This window comes from Urocampus carinirostris, chromosome 5 (genome assembly GCF_059441175.1).
Source record: "Urocampus carinirostris isolate Australia breed hairy pipefish chromosome 5, RoL_Ucar_1.0, whole genome shotgun sequence".
NCBI lineage: Eukaryota > Metazoa > Chordata > Actinopteri > Syngnathiformes > Syngnathidae > Urocampus > Urocampus carinirostris.
This window is the reverse complement of record NC_142353.1, coordinates 36,614,216-36,633,256: the sequence shown is the minus strand read 5'-3', so window position 1 is coordinate 36,633,256 and position 19,041 is coordinate 36,614,216. Positions and strand designations below refer to the sequence as shown.

At 42.7% G+C, this 19,041-nt stretch overlaps 1 protein-coding gene across 1 annotated transcript; it reads right to left on the bottom strand.

Moving 5' to 3' along the window:
• Positions 1–1,860: 1,860 nt before the first annotated feature.
• Positions 1,861–17,747, bottom strand: rsph14 (radial spoke head 14 homolog). Its single transcript, XM_088336644.1, has 6 exons — positions 17,502–17,747; positions 15,398–15,500; positions 12,574–12,692; positions 10,346–10,577; positions 5,168–5,304; positions 1,861–4,248 (listed from the first exon to the last, which is right to left on the bottom strand). The coding sequence occupies exons 1-6, from the start codon at positions 17,674–17,676 to the stop codon at positions 3,977–3,979; spliced, it is 1,038 nt and encodes a 345-aa protein (XP_088192770.1). The 5' UTR covers positions 17,677–17,747; the 3' UTR covers positions 1,861–3,976.
• Positions 17,748–19,041: the final 1,294 nt, after the last annotated feature.

The following is a 19,041-nucleotide window of genomic DNA, read 5'->3' as shown; positions in this document are numbered from 1 at the left end:
GGACCAAAAACTATTTTTGGGGGGTGCGCCCTATAGTGCGGAAAATACGGTAACTGCAACCCACACAAATTTTGGATTCATGTATTGTATGTACTGATTGATTGGTTTATTTTTTTATATGAATTCTAAATGTTTTATTTCATATTTAGATCTTATTTTGTGTACAAAAATGAGTGAAATATATTTGAGAACGTGAGATATATTTATCAGAGCTTTTCTTGTGACAAACATGATTTGGCCCAACCTCGCCGAGACCCTAGCACCAGCCGTCCCCAAGTATATGAAATTTGAGACCCGTGGTCCAAAGAGAGAAACAAGACATTACGGATGAAATTTTATGGGCGGCGTTCAAAGCACTGACCCTGATATGTGTCCATTGAATGCAGCAGGTCAGTCATTCAAAGTCCATTATAATTCAATAGGTCCCTGAAGGTCTCATCAGAGCAGATAAGATGACTCCTCGAGGCATGAACTCACTCTCCGTGACATGAAAATTGAGGACATGAATTCAATATTAGAACTAGAATTGTCTTTATAGGCATAAGATGCTATTTTTTCTATTCATACAAAAAGATACATATTTTATACCTCCTTGTGCACTTGTTTGGGGTGGTGATGAATGATAGCGATATCACGCGTGATTGTGGTTTTCCTTTATTCCAGGATGAAAATGGTGAAAGTAAGAAAAAGACTGTTTCAAATGCCAAAGGAAGCCCCAGAAAAGATGAAAAAGGAAGTTTATCCGAGTGCATCTAGTGAAAGCCTCAGACAGTCAATAGATGGGTAAAGCTAATAGTTAGCTTGTTATTATTATCACAACGATTATCATGACTACTACTTTTTAGTTATCACTATCAACCATATGTCTATTGTTATTGTGGAACGCTGTTATTATATTGCTGTCACCATCATATTATGCAAATTCATCAAAATCAGGATCATTATTTATAAACAATGTGTCATGATGACTGATTACATTCACCTGTGCCCGCTCAGTTGGCGGCAGCTGCTGGCTGCCTGATTGGTTCACCGTCCTACTTAAGCTCAGTCCTTTCACTCGCCTGTTGTCAGTCCGTCAGCGAACCTGTTTTCACAAGCAAGCAATTTTTGACTCTGACTCCCCTCGGTCCCGCTTTTCACCCGTTTTCCACCTGTCTATTCCTGCTTTCCCCGTTTGTCTCCGGCTACGACCAGTTTTTTGACCTTGACCACGTTTTGATCTCCCGTCCCGGCTAACGACTCGTTTTTTGACCGCGACCACGTTCTGATCTCCCATCCCGGCTAACGACCTGTTTTTCCGTCTACGATCTCCCCCTCCGGAAGATCCACTTCCGCATTCGGAACACGTTTCGATTCTGAGAGCGGCTTGCTTCCCGCGTCCAGCGAGCACCGGATCGCGGGCGCTGCCTTTCCTCTATCTCAATAAACTCGTGATTAACGTTACGCATCTGGGTCCTACTTCCGTTCTGGTCGTGAAAGGTTATGATGGTAAAACCAAAACCCCAAAAAATAAATAACTGGGGATACAATCATATGGATATACATCTTGATAAGAACACGAAACAGACATGTTCTGCACATCTCATAGTTAGGGCAGACAAACGGAAGCTTGATGTTGGAGGCATCTGGCTCAACCTCTCATGCCTTGACTTTTTATAACAGTTTAGTATACTTAGCAGGTCCAAAGATACTTGTATGATGGAAAACACACCCCACAAAACAGTCAGTTCTCACCATAAGCACCCATGAGAATTATTATTATTTTAGACACTCTTATAGTATATTATGCTGATCCAATCAAAAGGCGTGGGGTGTGTAGTGTGTGTGACAGAAGGCCGGAGAGACGGAAAGATAAATAACCCAGTTTTAAATATATTTATTCGGCCTGTTGCATAAAAAAAAGGAGCGTTTCCCGCGTCCCTGCGTCCTAGACGCATAATTTATGCTGGGGACGCATCGTGTCAAATCAACGTGCGTCCCCGGGACGCAACTTCTTTGACACGAAATTGTCATTATCATTTTTTAACAAAGATTTACCTCACTCCAAACTTTTCGTCAAGCAGATCCGCCATTGTTGTTTTGGTCTCGCAGTTCGAGTTTTCGTCTGCACGCCGAGTTGAGTAGTGAAAGTCCATCTCTTTTTAGAGAACCGGCTTTTTCGGCTCAACTCATTAAAGAGCCGTCTCTCAAACAGCTCACTTGCTTCTATGCATTAATGATTATGTTGTATAAAGAAGTTAAGAAAAATAGGAAGTAAAAAAGGAGAAAATGAATCCCAGCCATCTCCGGGCAGTGGGCAGGGGACACCCTGAACTGGTTGCCAGCCAATCGCAGGGAACACAGGGACAGACAACTCATTCGCTCATTCACACCTAGGGACAATTTGGACCGGCCAATTCACCTGAAATGCATGTTTTTGGAACGTGGGAGGAAACCGGAGTGCCCGGAGGAAACCCACGCAAGCACGGGGAGAACATACAAACTCCGCACAGGAAGTCTGGAGCTGGATTTGAACCCACGACAGGTTCCCATGACATGAACTGTGCCGCACAAGCGCTAACCACTGCTCCGCCGTGCTGCCCACAACAAAATGTTCATTAACAATATATAGGAAACACATGTACTGTATTTTCCGCACTATAAGGCGCACCTAAAAGTCTTAATTTTTTTCAAAAGCTGACCATGCGCCTTGTAATACAGTGCGCCTTATATATGGATCAATATTAAGTCGCAAAGTCTTGCAACTAAGGAAAGCAGCCGCCGACTAAAGTTTCCCCCGAACACGAAAGTAGTCCGCGGTGTATGCTGGGATTTATATACCGGCGTTTCATTGGCTAACCAATGTGTCAATCATCATTTGAATCCATCACTATTGGCTAAAGTTATTCGGAGGTAAAGGCTAAAGGGGCAAAACAAACCCTGCAATTGGCCGAAAAAGATGTGTCAATCATCAGTTGAATCGATCACTATTGGCTAAAGTTATTCGGAGGTAAAGGGGGCGGATCCTTTTTATCATTTACAGGCTGGCATAGGCTAAAGGGGCAAAACAAAGCCTGCAATTGGCTGAAAAAGATGAATGTGAATAGCATGTTGGGTTGACGGCATAGAGAAAACAGTATTTTACTTTTCTGTACTGTATCTGTAAATATTTTACTCTCCTGGATTTACTACACTCACGGATTTAAGAGGACCATGGTTGCACAATATTATTGAACGCAACGACTTCGGTGAGCTACTCCGGCTATATATTTTCCCAGTATCTTGTTTCAGAGTGATATCGATGTTTCTGTGATGGGTCTTTTCTTAAATTAAACTCAATTCCAAGTGTTTATTGTCATATGCACAGTAAAGTTGCGAGTGAAAAAGAAAATAGAAACTAAGGAATGTTTGGCATTTCTTGAATCCCAAGACTTTAACCTTCCGAATGATGAAATGATGCATTTGAGTGACATCGTACGGACACAGCATCCGCACGTGTTCTCGACACGTATTTGCGTCTTTGCAAGCTTTGAGAATGTCAAGGGTGTAATAAGTTGGACTGAACTTTCTGACTGTTTTGTCGACGTTCCCATTGTAGCTCCTTATAATCCGGTGCGCCTTATCTATGGAAGATATAGGACCAAAAACTATTTTTTGGGGGTGCGCCCTATAACCCGGTGCGCCCTATAGTGCGGAAAATACGGTACAATATAACATGTTAAACTACATGAATAATCATGTTTGAAAAAAAAATTTGTTTTGTATTTCGTAAGGAAAAATACGACAGTTTGTAAGGGCATGAAGCACACTAAATTTTGGGGCCCCATAGATCTCTGTTGGGACCCATAGATTTTTGAGCATGCGAGTCCCCGGGACCCATTACTTTTCACAGGTAAAATGAACACTGCGATACCGATATCCGTCAAATTTCTAAATATCGGTTAACCTCTGGTTGGTATATTAGCATTAAAAATGGAAAGAAGCAAGCCCAACTTCCTCAAGGAGTCCAAGTAACAACATTGACAGCCGTCCGAGCAGCGCGTCGGATGTCAGCGTCCTCCTCAGGGGGTTCGCTCCTCCGCACCAGCAGAGGGAGCTGCAACAGCAAGCGCCGACGCCCCTCGGGAGCTTCGGCCAATGATGTGAGAGCCCTTAGAGAATACAGGTTCAGCGCTTTCCTTCTCTTCTCTTCTTCCACGTCTTCTTTGCGTTCCGAGAGGAGCTGCAGAAGGACCGGGAGGACGTCCAGTTCCAAACACTGATGCTTGCCTACGGGAGGGACCAGATTGGTTGAGGTCAATGTTCCCTCTAAGCTGCGTGTGCGCGCAATACTCAGAGCTTTTCCGCGCACAAGAAAATCTAGCCAGCTCACAAAAATCAGGGCTCGAAATTGCTAATTGAGAAGCGAATTAAGTCAAAGTTACAGTGCATGAAGGTAAAAATACATGGGTTCCCCTGACGTTGTGTTCTAAATGCGGTATTTTGAAGTCAAGGTCGAAGTAGAACGAAGTTGAGTCAAGTCAGTAGAGTTTTTCGAGAACCGGCTTCTTCGGCTCGGCTCACTAAAAGGCTCTTTCGGGTCCTAAACGGCTCTTCAGGTTGTTTTTGCTTCTTTCATCCCAACATGACCAAATATGATGTAAAATTATGCACAAAATGACTTAAAGGAAGGGGGAATAGAACAAAAAAGAAAAAAAATACCAAAATGAAAAAGTAGTGAAAAGCTGAGAAAAAAAAGAAACAAAAGGAACAGAAAAAAGGAGGGAAAATTCAGAAAAAAAAGCCAGAAAAAAAGAAAGAAACAAAGGAAAAAAAGTAAATAGAGAACAAAAAGAAAAAAGTAACAACTAGGAAAAAATAAACACAATGAGATTTTTTTAAAGGAATTAGAAAAATTTGAAAAAAAAACAGGGAAAAAGAAGAAAAAGTTTGTGTTGCATCCAAATAACTTCCAATTATACCAAGTCAATCTTGTTGCCCACATTGTACTTCCACTGAAAAATGTGATTAAATACAGTTGTGTATTGTACTACTAATGACACACCAATTGCCACACTTGGGATTGCTGTTGCTCACTGTTGTTTCAAGCGTTGCTCACAGACTTTGTGTGAAAGCTCAGACCCGTGGAAAATTAGAGGGAACATTGGTCGAAGTTCTCTGTGACATCGTGTGTTTGGGCGTACCTCACCTGTAGTGATGACCACCGTGTTCATGATAGCTCCTGCGGCGTTAGCCTGCACGTCCACGTCCTGGTCCCGAAGGAGGTCTGCCAAAACGGGAAGTACCGCTGCCTCGCACACCTGACGCTTGCCCTCCACCGGTACACTGGATCGGCATACAAACTGTCGTGACTACATTTCCAATGATGCTTTTGGCTTCAAACATAAGGCAAAATGGTAAATGGTCTGCATTTCTATAGCGCTTTTCAAGTCAATGACTTCCCAAAGCGCTTTACAATGTGCTTCACATTTCCCAATAGCGGCCTTGCAGCCATGTAAGGCGCTAACTGCTTATTGGGGGTATTAGGGGTTCAGTGTCTTACCCAAGGACACTTCGACATGTAACACGGACGAGCCAGGATTCGAACTGGGATCCCTTGATCCCTAGACGAGCGCTTTACCCCCTGAGCTACTGCCAAAGCGCTTTACAATGTGGTTCACACTTACCCATTCACACACACTCACACACCGATAGCAGCGATAGCCATACAAGGCGCTGACCTGCTTATTGGGGGCGTAAGGGATTCAGTGTCTTGCCCAAGGACACTTCCACATATAACATGCCCTCTACCTAATCCTGTTCTGTTCCAATTGTGTTGGGCAAGACCACATCTAGTTTTATTGTGATCTACTGTGTTTTATTGCCCATTTGTCATATTATTGAATCCCAAGAAATGAGTGATAAGGGGAAGTGGAAAACAGTGACAACGATAGAGACGAACGGTCTGCCATTGTCAGGAAACGGACCGGAAGGAAGCAGGAAGTCGGAACTCATACGCGTAGACGATCTGTCACTTTAATTAGGAAATAAAAGTTGTCCAACACACAAACGGACCAAAGACAAAACAAAACAGGTTCACAGGTAATCAAAATTACAAACTAGGCATTTACACGGATCAAACAGGCATGAACAGGTCTTCAAAATCGTAAAGCAATGGTCTGGCCACAGGCAGTCCCAAAAGTACTCCACAAGCAATCAGTTCAATGCGTCTCAGCCGGTGTCAAGGGGCGGGGCTAGCTGGATGCCATGACAACTGTGCAGGACATGACAGCCATTAAGGTTCAATACATTTTTCAAATGATTTTACTTTCTACCAGTAGATTATTCCTCATTACCTACATGTTTAAATAATTGTCATTGTTTAGCTTTACTCATATATATTTGTATATTAATAACAAATGAGAGTTATTGTTATTAAGGTCTATTCAAATAAAAATGACTTAACTTGTTTTAACTTTTCTTAATCGAGATTAAGAAAGTCAAATAGACATACTTTTATGTATGTGCAACTTCAGTGCATGAAAATATAGAATAGTATATACCTTTATTGTCATTGTTACAACATGGGATATATTGTGACAACGAAATTGGACGTGGCACTCTAGGTCCACATTTTACAGTGAGGATAAGGAAAACAAAGAGATAAAGGAACAAAGAAGATGTTTGTACTGTCCCTGTTGCATAGGCTTTGTTTTCCTCCGGAGGGGGGGGTGTATGAGGGGGCGAGGGACAGACAGAGATGACCGGATCCAACTAGATGTTTACTGTACACACGGTCCAGTGTTTTTTCCCAAATTGCTTAGTCCATGTATTGAATGAATTTGGGAAGTACAGTCCTTAAGCATGCCTGATTAAAGTCGTCGGCGACTATAAAAGCTCCGTCAGGGTGTGCAAGCTGCTGTTTATTGATAGCAGCGGGCAGGAGATTTAGCGCTATGCTAACGTTAGCATCCCGTGGAACGTATGACTTAAAACAAAAAAAAGATATTCACTATCTGTCAAGAACCGGAACAGGAGGAGGACCCAGATGCGTAACATATCTCACACAAGCTTTAATTGACGGAAAATGGGGCAGTCATGCACGTTAACACAAACGCCAGTGATTCGGCAATCGCTGGGCAGAACAAGAAAGACAGAAATCTGGCGTGGAACAGGAAGCCAGAGAACAACGAGATCGATACCAGTTACACGAGCCGTGCAGAGGTTTGTTGACAGACTGACAAAGGGTGAGAAAGAGCACTGTGTCATGATTACCCAAGTGGAGCCACCTGGGGTAATCATGTGGCGCGCTGGAATGTGCTTCCTGATTGGTTAATGCTCCCTTTTTAAACACGTTACGCGGAGAACTCTTGGTCGGAGGATTACCTTTTACCCCGTTTGACTCGCCTGATTTTCCTGTGTCTTTTTTTACTTGTTTACCTGATTCTGCATGCCTCCGATCCGACCTGTTTCCGTTCCACGCTACGATCTTCTCTTCAGTCCCGGTAAACTCGACCTGCTTCCGTCCCACGCTACGATTGGCTACGTGTCCCGAAGCTGTCTTCACGGCGTTGCTGCTGACGTTCGACGGTCATCGCGTCTCCCGCTAACCCTGTACGCTTCCCCCAAATAAAGAATTGTACGAACGCTCTGGGGTCTCCTGCTCTGTTCTGGTCTTCCGTGACAGAATCCTCCGACCAGAATGGACCCCGCGTTCGTACATTTGCCCCCTGACCGCTATGAAAAGCCTAAATCAGCAGCGCAATTCCCCTTCAGAATGTGCAGTTCGGCAAGTCCTTTCCGACGTGGCAAAATTGGCTAAGGCACCTCCGGCCGTATGACTGCGCAATGACTCCCATGCCTGCCTGTTCGACTCCCATGCCTGCCTGTTCGACTTCGACTCCGCTGCCTGCCCGCCCTGAGTGCGACTCTTCTGAATCTGCCCGCCCTGAGTCCGACTCTTCTGAATCTGCCCGCCCTGAGTCCGACTCTTCTGAATCTGCCCGCCCTGAGTCCGACTCTTCTGAATCTGCCCGCCCTGAGTCCGACTCTTCTGAATCTGCCCGCCCTGAGTCCGACTCTTCTGAACCTGCCTGCCCTGAGTCCGACTCTTCTGAACCTGCCCGCCCTGAGTCCGAGTCTTCTGAACATGCCCGCCCTGAGTCCGACTCTTCTGAGTTGACTCTCCTGATTTTTCTGTGTTACCCTGTGACGTGCCGTGGGTTTATTTTTATTTTTTTTTTCCTGGGGAACTTCTGGAGCCGTTCCTTGAGGGGGGGGGGTTCTGTCATGATTACCCAAGTGGAGCCACCTGGGGTAATCATGTGGCGCGCTGGAATGTGCTTCCTGATTGGTTAATGCTCCCTTTTTAAACGCGTTACGCGGAGAACTCTTGGTCGGAGGATTACCTTTTACCCCGTTTGACTCGCCTGATTTTCCGGTGTCTTTTTTTACTTGTTTACCTGATTCTGCATGCCTCCGATCCGACCTGTTTCCGTTCCACGCTACGATCTTCTCTTCAGTCCCAGTAAACTTGACCTGCTTCCGTCCCACGCTACGTGTCCCGAAGCTGTCTTCACGGCGTTGCTGCTGACGTTCGACGGTCATCGCGTCTCCCGCTAACCCTTACGCTTCCCCAAATAAAAGACTTGTAACGAACGCTCTGGGGTCTCCTGCTCTGTTCTGGTCCTCCTGACACACTGAGCTTAAACAGGATGGAAGCCAATCAGTCAACGAGCCACAGCTTGCGCCAAACGGGCGGAGCCAATTGGCAACCATGACAATATCGCTTTTTTTCAGACTGATACCAATATTTACCCCTTGAAATAGTGATTTGATAATGGCGCTTGAAATAGGCACTCGATGTGATTTGTACTTGTTGACTTCCTGATATGCTTATTTTTCATGTGCTCATGTTTCATAGTTGTTAGTGGGACAGTGTTTATTATTTAGTGCCTCCCAATTGTAAAAAATAGTAAATACAGTTGTAGAAAGAAAACATATATAATTCATTAAGATATATATTGATTTAAAAAGAGTAGTAGCTAAGGAGGTTAAGTGCTCATCGCAGGTTCGATTCCTGGCTCCTCCATGTTACAAGTGAGTGAGTGTATGTGTGAATGAGTGTGTGAATGAGTGTGTGGGTGTTTGAGTGTATGAGTGAATGAGTGAACGAGTGAATGTGTAAGAGTGTATGAGTGTATGTGTGAATGAGTAAATGTGTAAATGAGTGTATGAGTGTATGAGAGTGTGAGTGTATGTGTGAATGAGTGTATGTGTGAATGAGTGAATGTGTGAGTGTTTGAGTGAATGTGTGAATGTGTGAATGAGTGAATGTGTGAATACGTGAATGTGTGTGCGACTGTATGAGTGTGCGAGTGTCTGTGTGAATGAGTTCATGTGTGAATGAGTTTATGTGTGAATGTGTGAATGAGTGTATGTGTGAATGAGTGTATGAGTGTATGAGTGTGTGAGTGTGTTAGTGTGAGTGAATGTGTAAATGAGTGTATGAGTGTAAGAGTGTATGAGTGTATGTGTGAATGAGTAAATGTGTAAATTAGTGTATGAGTGTGTGTGAGTGTATGTGTGAATGAGTGTATGTGTGACTGAGTGTATGTGTGAATGAGTGTAGGTGTGAATGAGTGAATGAGTATGTGCGAATGAGTTAATGTGTTAATGAGTGTGTGAGTGTATGTGTGAATGAGTGTATGTGTGAATGAGTGTATGAATGAACGAGTAAGTGTTTGTTTGTTTATTTATTTTGTATACCCCTTAATCACAAAGAGTCTTAAAGGGCTACACAGACCACAGATTTTTCCAAACCACAGACTATTATGACACCATCCCCTGATCTAAAACCTACATGAGGGCAAGGAAAAACTCAAAAACCTCAACATCAAGAAAACGAAGAAACCTTGAGAAGGGACTGCACATGAAGTAATCCCCCTTCCAGGATGGCCATGCTGCAATGGATGTTGCAATAACAAATAATACACAGATATTCTCAACATAAAGTATAGGTTAACTGAGTAATGACTGTCTGTAGATCATATACTGTATTGTCTACAAAATCCCGCACTGCCACATATAATCAGCAACACTAAATTTACTGCAAGTGGGGAAAGAACTCAAAAAGAGGCTGAAAGAATTTTTTGTGTTGTCAATTTGGCAAATAAAATAAAAGCGTATAAACAGATTATCTTTGTTTTTATCCTACACAGAATGTTTGATTGTTAGTAGATAGGCGCCGCAGTAATAAGGGTTGCAATAATTATCAAGGGAAGCAATTGACTGAATTTAACAGGTATAAAAGCTTATACTGATAGCAGCACATAGTCATCATGACTACATTTCCCATGATATAGTTCACCTCCACAGCCCTACAAACCTCAGTGCCATCATCGCGCCCGCCGCCTCCCTCCGGATGTTAGAACAAGCGTGCGAGAGTTTGTGCCCGATGAGTTCAACCCCACGATGGGACAAAGCAGGCCCGGCGTCCAATCGGGAGCAGCAACTGAGCGTGGACAACAGCAAGGCTTGTATCTCCTCCTCCTTCTCCTCCTGTTGATCTTCCAGCTTCAGCATCAATTTTGGAACCAGAGCTTGCAAGGCTTTCGCGCCTACCCAACAAATGATACACACCTCATCACACAGTTATACATACATCAGACACATCAAACACATAGAAACTAAGGTATCTAAAAGCATTTTAATAATTGATAAAGCCAAATTTATTTTAAACTTGTCATGATTACCTAAGTGGAGCCACCTGGGGTAATCATCTGACGCGCTGGAATGCGCTTCCTGATTGGTTTATGTTCCCTTTTTAAGCACGCTACGCCGAGACCTCGTCGTCTGAGGATTACTTTTGCACCCCGTTTGACTCTCCTGATTTACCTGTGCCTTCTGGACTTGTTTACCTGATTCTGCCTGCCTCCGATCCGACCTGCTTCCGTCCCACGCTACGATCTTCTCTCCAGTCCCGGTAAACTCGACCTGCTTCCGTCCCACGCTACGATCTTCTCTCCAGTCCCAGTAAACTCGACCTGCTTCCGTCCCACGCTACGATTGGCTACGTCTTCCGAAGTTGTCTTCACGGCGTTGCTGCTGACGTTCGACGGTCATCGCGTCTCCCGCTAACCCTTTACACTTCCCCAAATAAAAGAATTGTACGAACGCTCTGGGGTCTCCTGCTCTGTTCTGGTCCACCACGTGACAAAACTAGGCAGCACGGCGGCGCAGTGGTTAGCGTGTGTGCGGTACAGTTCTAAGGTCTCGGGAACCTCCTGTCTGGGTTCAAATCCAGCTACCGGACTTCCTGTGCGGAGTTTGTATGTTCTCCCCATGCTTGCAAGGGTTTCCTCGGGCACTCCAGTTTCCTCCCACATTCCAAAGACATGCATTTCAGGTGGATTGGCCGGTCCAAATTGTCCCTAGGTGTGAATGAGCGAGTTGTCTGTCCCTGTGTGCCCTGCGATTGGCTGGCAACCAGTTCAGGGTGTCCCCTACCCACTGCCCGATGATTGCTGGGATGGGCTCCAGAACCCCCGCGACCCTACTGAGGATAAGCGGTGCAGTTAATGAGATGAGATGAGATTTTAAACTATAATGCATTGTATTTATTATATTGTTCTGTAGTTCTGCCATACTTAACATATTGTGCAGAAGTCTGGGGCAATAATTACAAAAGTTCACTACAGCCCCTTTTTATCCTCCAAAAACGTGCAATAAGAACCATACACAGGGTAGGGTATCGGGATCATACTAATATTTAATTCATGCAGTCCAAATTATTAAAATTGGATGATTTAATAAAATAATTCACTTCACAACTGTTATTTACGGTCAACAAAAACATGGTGCCAAAAAACATCCAAAAGTTATTTACTCGGAAAGAGGGAAATTATAACTTGAGGGGCTGCAGTAAATTCAAAATCCCAAGGGTGAGAACAACCAGGAAAAGTATGTGTGTGTCTGTGTGTGGAGTCAAACTTTGGAATAATTTACAAGATGAGATTAAACAATGTCCAACTATTCATGTGTTCAAATTTAAATAGAAAAAAACATTACTGGTGAAATACAGGGATGAAGAAAATGGGATATGAGTGAGATTGGAAATACTGCGTTTAAAACTATGGTTAACTCTGTTCTTATTGTTGCTATTATTATATCATAACTGTTATTATAAATATTTTTTTCATTTCTATTGTTGTTATTATCATTGGTGCCGCAGTGATATTTGGTAACGAGCGGCATTTTGACGTCGAGGGATGGGTATTATCAAGATAAGTGTATAAAATATGTGAATTATTATAATTATCTATATCTGACCTATGTAATAAGTATATCCATGAGATTTTGTTATATTAGACAGAAGAGGAGAAGAGGATTTGTAAAATGTATTTAATAGGGAAGATAAAGGGGTCGGGAAAATAAGCATCTGCTTCTGACTACCCCTTTTTGAACAAGTTATGTGACATTATTTTGTTGTTGACCCATTGTTTTCATCCTGTTTTTATTTTAATGTTCGAAATAAAGTTTTCATTCATTCATGATGAGGTGAAAAAATAAAGTGTTTAGTGTGGATTGTTGGCGTCATCAAGGGGACTTGCCTACCTGCGGGCAGAAGCGCCAGGCTGTTCATTACGCGGTGGGCGCGTGTTCTGCAGAGTGGGGACGGGTCATCAAGTAGCTGAGAAAGACGGGGCAGTAGGGGTGAGCACAGGAGGGCCTGTCTGGAGATAGAAACGAATCAGTTTTGACTTTTAGCATAGAAAGCACCAATGGTGACCAGTCCAAGGTGCCCCCTGCCCACTGCCAGAAGAAAGCTGAGATGGACTGCAGCACCGACGCAACCCTACTGAGGATAGGAGAAATCAATGGATGGATGGATGGATGGATGGATGGATGGATGGATGGATGGATGGATGGATGGCTGAATGGATGGATTTTCAAATACATTAAGGGAGTCTGATAAGCAATGAACCGATTTTTCTCATTTTAATTCAAGAAAAAGTGAAGAACTTTTGTTGGACAAAAGAATCACTTTGCTCTTATCTAGTGGCACTTATGAGGAATGACTACACAATAAACGACTAAACGTGCATTATCTATTCATTCATCCATTCATCATCTGCACTACTTATCCTCAGTAGGGTCGCGGGCGTGCTGGAGCCCATTCCGCCAGTCGCAGGGCACACAGAGACAAATAGTTCACACGCTCATTCACATCTAGGGATAATTTGGACCGGCCAATTCACCTGACATGCATCTTTTATGAATGTGGGAGGAAACCGGAGTGCCCGGAGGAAACCCACGCAAGCACGGGAAGAACATGCAAACTTCGCAGAGGAAGGTTGGTGTAATGGAAACAATAGTTTGATTATAGTTTGAATGTGCTTTTGTATGCTTTTATCCTCAAAAGTACCTTAACGCCAAAGATTATAGAATAGAATAGAATAGAATAGAATAGAATAGAATAGAATAGAATAGAATAGAATAGAATAGAATAGAATAGAATAGAATAGAGGGCAGCACGGCGGCGCAGTGGTTAGCGCGTGCGCAGCACAGTTCTAAGGTCTTGGGAACCTCCTGTGTGGGTTCAAATCCAGCTACCAGACTTCCTGTGCGGAGTTTGTATGTTCTTCCCGTGCTTGCGTGGGTTTCCTCTGGGCACTCCGGTTTCCTCCCATGCATATCAGGTGGATTGGCCGGTCCAAATTGTCCCTAGGTGTGAATGAGCGAGCGAGTTGTCTGTCCCTGTGTGCCCTGCGATTGGCTGGCAACCAGTTCAGGGTGTCCCCTGCCCACTGCCCGATGATTGCTGGGATGGGCTCCAGCACCTCTGTGACCCTACTGAGGATAAGCAGTGCAGCTAATGAGATGAGAATAGAATAGAATAGAATAGAATAGAATACAATAGAATATAACTTTATTATCATTGTTACAAAATGGGTTGAACATATTATGACAACAAAATTGGACGTGGCACTCCAGGTTCACATTTTGCTGTGAGTATAAAAAACAATTTAAAAAAGATAGAAAGATAATTTACACAATATTTACACAAGAAAGTGTGGGTATGTAGAGGCCGAAGATATTTACATTGGGTGTTAACTTACAGTATGGGATCGTATTAGTACAAGCAGGTCCTGTTTGTATTCTTGCAATAATTGTATCCTCTTGGGGACCGCTAACTATCAATTAAGATGGCCTTCGCTTTGGTGCTGGGAAGTGCCAGGAAGCCTGCTTAAGAGTTTTCCTCCTTACATTCCTTTCTTTTCTTTTCCTTACTGCTCATTTATCATGATTACACGCCATCTAGCAACCAGCATCATTCACTTCATTTAAACATGTGTTTTCTGTCTAAACCAATCAGATTCTTTTCTTGTATTCATGTGACCTCCCTTAAGCCAATCAGAAGTGTTGTTCTATGCCTGTGCTTTCCGATAAATGAGCCTCTAGCCATAGGTGGAGCGTGATTCCTTCCTGGGCTGATTCTGGAAGCACGCGCCTCCGATGGAAGGGCCATCAAAAACCTAGAACTGTATTTTAACCTTCACAGCTGGTAGCTGGATTTGAGCCCATGACCTCAGAACCGTGTTACGGACGCGCTGACCACTCAGCGGCCGTACCACCCTTAAATGTGCATTAGTGTATCTTAATTATTAATGCAGTTTATTTAGTTTTTCCCTTTTTTGAGAAGGTCGCATGACAAAGGAAAAATCTTGTTTCAATACGGTGTCATGATTACCCAAGTGGAGCCACCTGGGGTAATCATCTGGCGCGCTGGAATGCGCTTCCTGATTGGTTTATGTTCCCTTTTTAAGCATGCTACGCGGAGACCTCTTCGTCGGAGGATTACTTCTGTACCCCGTATGACTCTCCCGATTACCTGTGCCTTCTTGTTTACCTGATTCTGCCTGCCTGCCTCCGATCCGACCTGCTTCCGTCCCACGCTACGATCTTCTCTCCAGTCCCGGTAAACTCGACCTGCTTCCGTCCCACGCTACGATTGGCTACGTGTTCCGAAGTTGTCTTCACGGCGTTGCTGCTGACGTTCGACGGTCATCGCGTCTCCCGCTAACCCTTACGCTTCCCCAAATAAAAGACTTGTAACGAACGCTCTGGGGTCTCCTGCTCTGTTCTGGTCCCCCTGACATACGGAGCAGAAAGAAGATGTTTTTGTCCCTACCTGAGAACGCTATTTGTTTGAACTAAGGCAACTAACTTAAGGGGAATTGCAATCATTAACAAGGGGCTGAGTTTGACAGGTATGCAAATATGTATTTCAAAAAGAGATTTTTTCAGAATCTTTTGAGCATTACTGTACCTTTAACCCATATTTTAAAAAACCTTGTACTTTTTTTTAGATAATCGTTTCCTGATTATTGAAGGGTGACAATGGTTATCCTGATATGTTCCTTCAACAAGTGTTTACCTTGCGATGTTGTGGCTGGTAATAAGATGCAGGAGTTCACAGGTTCTGGTCCTTACTGCTGCATCCCCATCCTTCAACAGAACCTCCAACTGATCCAGAAAACCTTCATAACCAATATAACGCAAAATTTTGTGTTCTTCCCACTTGGTGCACAAAAACAAAGCTAAATATTTACATGAACATTTTTGGGGTATATAAATTGAACAGGGGTGACCGGGTACAGTCGTAACTCGGAGTTGTTGCAAGAGTCAAAGACCAATTGAGAGAGTTTTATTCATGCCACTGATTTAAGATACTCCCCTTTTCATGTATACCTTACACAGAGGATTACTGCATGTGCGGTCCCTTCTCAAGGTTTCTTCAGTTTCTTCATGTTGAGGTTTTTGAGTTTTTCCTTGCCCTCATGTAGGTTTTAGATCAGGGGATGGTGTAATAACAGTCTGTAGTCTGTAATAGTCTGTGCAGCCGTTTGAGACTCCTTGTGATTAAGGGAGTCACAAATAAACATGACTTGACTTGATACTGTCTCAGTTTTATGGTCCAAAAACATGTAAGATTTCCAACTTCTTACTCACTGGTTTTTGTTTCACGTCCATCTATTTATTGCCCATTTATCCTCACACAAGAGTTACAGGGGTGTTGGACCCCATCACAGCTGACAATTCACTGTCAATTAACCTGACATGCATGTTTTTGGAATGTGATAGGAAAGAAACTCACACAGGCACAGGGAGAACATGCAAACTATGCACGAGGACGCCACGGGAGCTGGAATTGAACCCTGGAACTCTGCACTATAGTGCTGCATGCTAACAAACTAGCTGCCGGGCTACTTGTTTCAGGTAATATATGCTAAAGACCAGGACTGGCCCAAGCCTTCATGGGGCCCTAAGCAAAATTACATTTGGGGCCCTATAGCTTGTTAATTTGCATAAATTCCATGTTCTACTCCAGGGGTGGGCAACTATTTGGAGTTGAAACATGTTATATTTCTTTTCTAAATAAATGAGTTTTATCAAATTGGTTTTGAAACGACCACAATTAGAGCAAAATAACATATTAGGTCCCTGTTTTAAGCACTTGATTTGTTATTTAGTTTTGAAGTATTTCTGTAGGGTTTTTGTATTTTTTAAGTATTTTTATTGAAGCTCTGTAGTTTTTTTGTAGTGTTAGTGTAGTTTTATTTTTGTACTATTTTTGTTGTATTTCTGAAGTAAGTTTTATGTATTTCCATTGTAGTATTTTTTAGTATTTCTGTAGTACTTATATTTCAAAAGTATATTTTTGGTTGTCTATTTGTAGCATTTTTGTAGTATTTCTGTATTATTACAGTGGTATTCAGATTATAGTATTTTTGTAGTATTACTATAGTATTATTTCTTTTGGTATTTTTGTACTCTCTCTGTCGTATTTTGTAGTATTTCCATATACAGTGGCTTGCGAAACTATTCGGCCCCCTTGAACATTGTGACCCTTTGCCACATTTCAGACTTCAAACATAAAGATATTAAACTGGAATTTCTTGTGAAGCATCAACAATAAGTGGGACACAATCATGAAGTGGAACACACTTTATTTGATATTTTAAAAAAAATTAACGAATAAAAAACGAAAAAGTGGCCAACGAGCTGTACATGCACTATTTTAACTGTCTACTACCAGTGTTACAACCGTACCCAGTATTGCGTACTTTCTTTTGTTTCTTTTTCTTTCTTTTTTCTTTCTTTTCTTTTTCTTTTTTCCATTCTTTTTTCTTTCATTTTTCTTTTGCTTCCTTCTCTCTTGCTCTCACATTGTCTTTCTTTTTCTCTTCTGTGATTATTTTTCTATATCCCTCAATTTCTTTATCTCTCTCAATATTTCTCTTCATTTTTATTTATGTAGCTTTATTTTGCTTCTTTTGTTCTTTTTCTTTTATTTTCTATCGTTTACATCCCTTCCAGACTTAGTTATTAAGGGCGGTACAAATAAACTTGACTGTACCCGATCTCCTCTAATTGTTTTGTGAGTCAACCTGAACAAGCTTGAATGCTGTTTTTTGTTTGTTTGTTTTTTTTTTGTTTGTTTTTTTGCAGTGCTCAAATCAGCAAACCCTGATACGCACCTTCACTGACGACCTGGTAAAGCCGCTCCGGGTCGTGCGTGAGGTCGCAGAGGGACGCGAGTGCGCGCAGCCTCGTGGGGGCGTCAGGTTCCACCAGCTGGGCGAACAGCTCCGGGATAGCCAGCCGCCCGAAGGCGACCGGAGCCCGGCTAGGGTCTAAATGCACTCCCGTCATTTCTAGATCCAGCAGAAGTGCAACACAGAAAGGGGACGATGGTTCTGAAACCGCGTCTCTGCTTTGAAGTGGTGACGTCACGCATCCTGCGTTGTTGACGCTTCACGTGGCAACCGTTGCGTGGCAACGAGAGTAAACATCCCAGGAGGGTTGGAGACGATTAGTTCAACATTTGCGTAGTCGTTTATTTAGAATAAGGAATCATATCGGAATGTATTAGTATGGCATTTGTAATGTCTTAAATGTAAAAAGTAAATGTATAAAATTAAGCCACCGCCCTTTTTATGAAGTGGCTGAATGTTGTATCTTATACTATCAAGTCAAGTCATGTTTATTTGTGACTCCCTTAATCACAAAGAGTCTCAAAGGGCTGCACAGATTAAATACTATTGCAAACTACATTCTATTATGTCACAATCCCTCATCTAAAATCTACATGAGGGCACATAATACACATATTATCAACATAAAATATAGGTTATTCATGTGCCATAGAGTACAAGTGTGTTTTAAGCTTAGATTTAAACATTTCCACTGAGGTTGCAGATCGAATCTCAGGGGGAAGAGCATTCCACAGCACCGGGGCCCGAATGGAGAACGCCCTCGAACCTGTGGATCTCTTCTTGGCTCTTGGGATCACTAGACGACCAGCGTTTTCAGAGCGAAGGCTCCCGACCCGAACATAGGGGGAAATTAAATCAGAAAGATATAAGGGAGCAGGTCCATGCATGATTTTGTATAATACTAACAGAACCTTAAAATCACATCTTAAGCTAACAGGGAGTCAATGCAGGTTAGCTAAAATTGGGGTCATGTGGTCAAACTTTCTTGTCCTAGTTAAAAGCCTCGCTGCAGCATTTTGTACCAGCTAAAGGCTCTTGATTTTGGACTTCGGGAGACCAGAGAGTAGTGCATTACAGTAATCGAGACGGAAAGTAACAAACGCGTGAATTATAATATTCGCATCTGACTGAGACAGCATAGGACGAATTTTAGCAATGTTGCGAAAATGGAAAAAAGCTGTTCTAGTAATATTCTTAACATGTGTTTGAATGGACAGATCGGGGTCAAATATGACACCTAGATATTTGACTCAGTCACTTTGGGTGATATTACATTTGTCAATGTTCAGAGCAGTTTTTGAGAACAAGTCACGGCATTTAGATGGACCAATAACTAACATTTCGGTCTTTTCAGAGTTAAGGCGCCTTATACTATCGTGAAATACTTTCAAAATATGCCTTGAAAGTATTCATTACTATTAGCATTGTCATAATTATTTTCTTTTTTATTATATCTGGTCAATTGCCTTGAAAAAGTATCATGTCAGTATGGGATGGAAATCTAAAACTAAAGCAATGATCA

What these genes read in the sequence shown, in the direction of transcription:
- rsph14 (XM_088336644.1), bottom strand. Translation starts at nt 17,676, where the DNA reads ATGACGGGAGTGCATTTAGACCCTAGCCGGGCTCCGGTCGCCTTCGGG. An exon ending in TTACCAGGTCGTCAGTGAAG is followed by an intron (nt 15,501 to 17,501) that starts GTGCGTATCAGG and finishes TTGGTTATGAAG; the next exon opens with GTTTTCTGGATCAGTTGGAG. An exon ending in CACGGTGGTCATCACTACAG is followed by an intron (nt 4,249 to 5,167) that starts GTGAGGTACGCC and finishes TCCCTCCCGTAG; the next exon opens with GCAAGCATCAGTGTTTGGAA.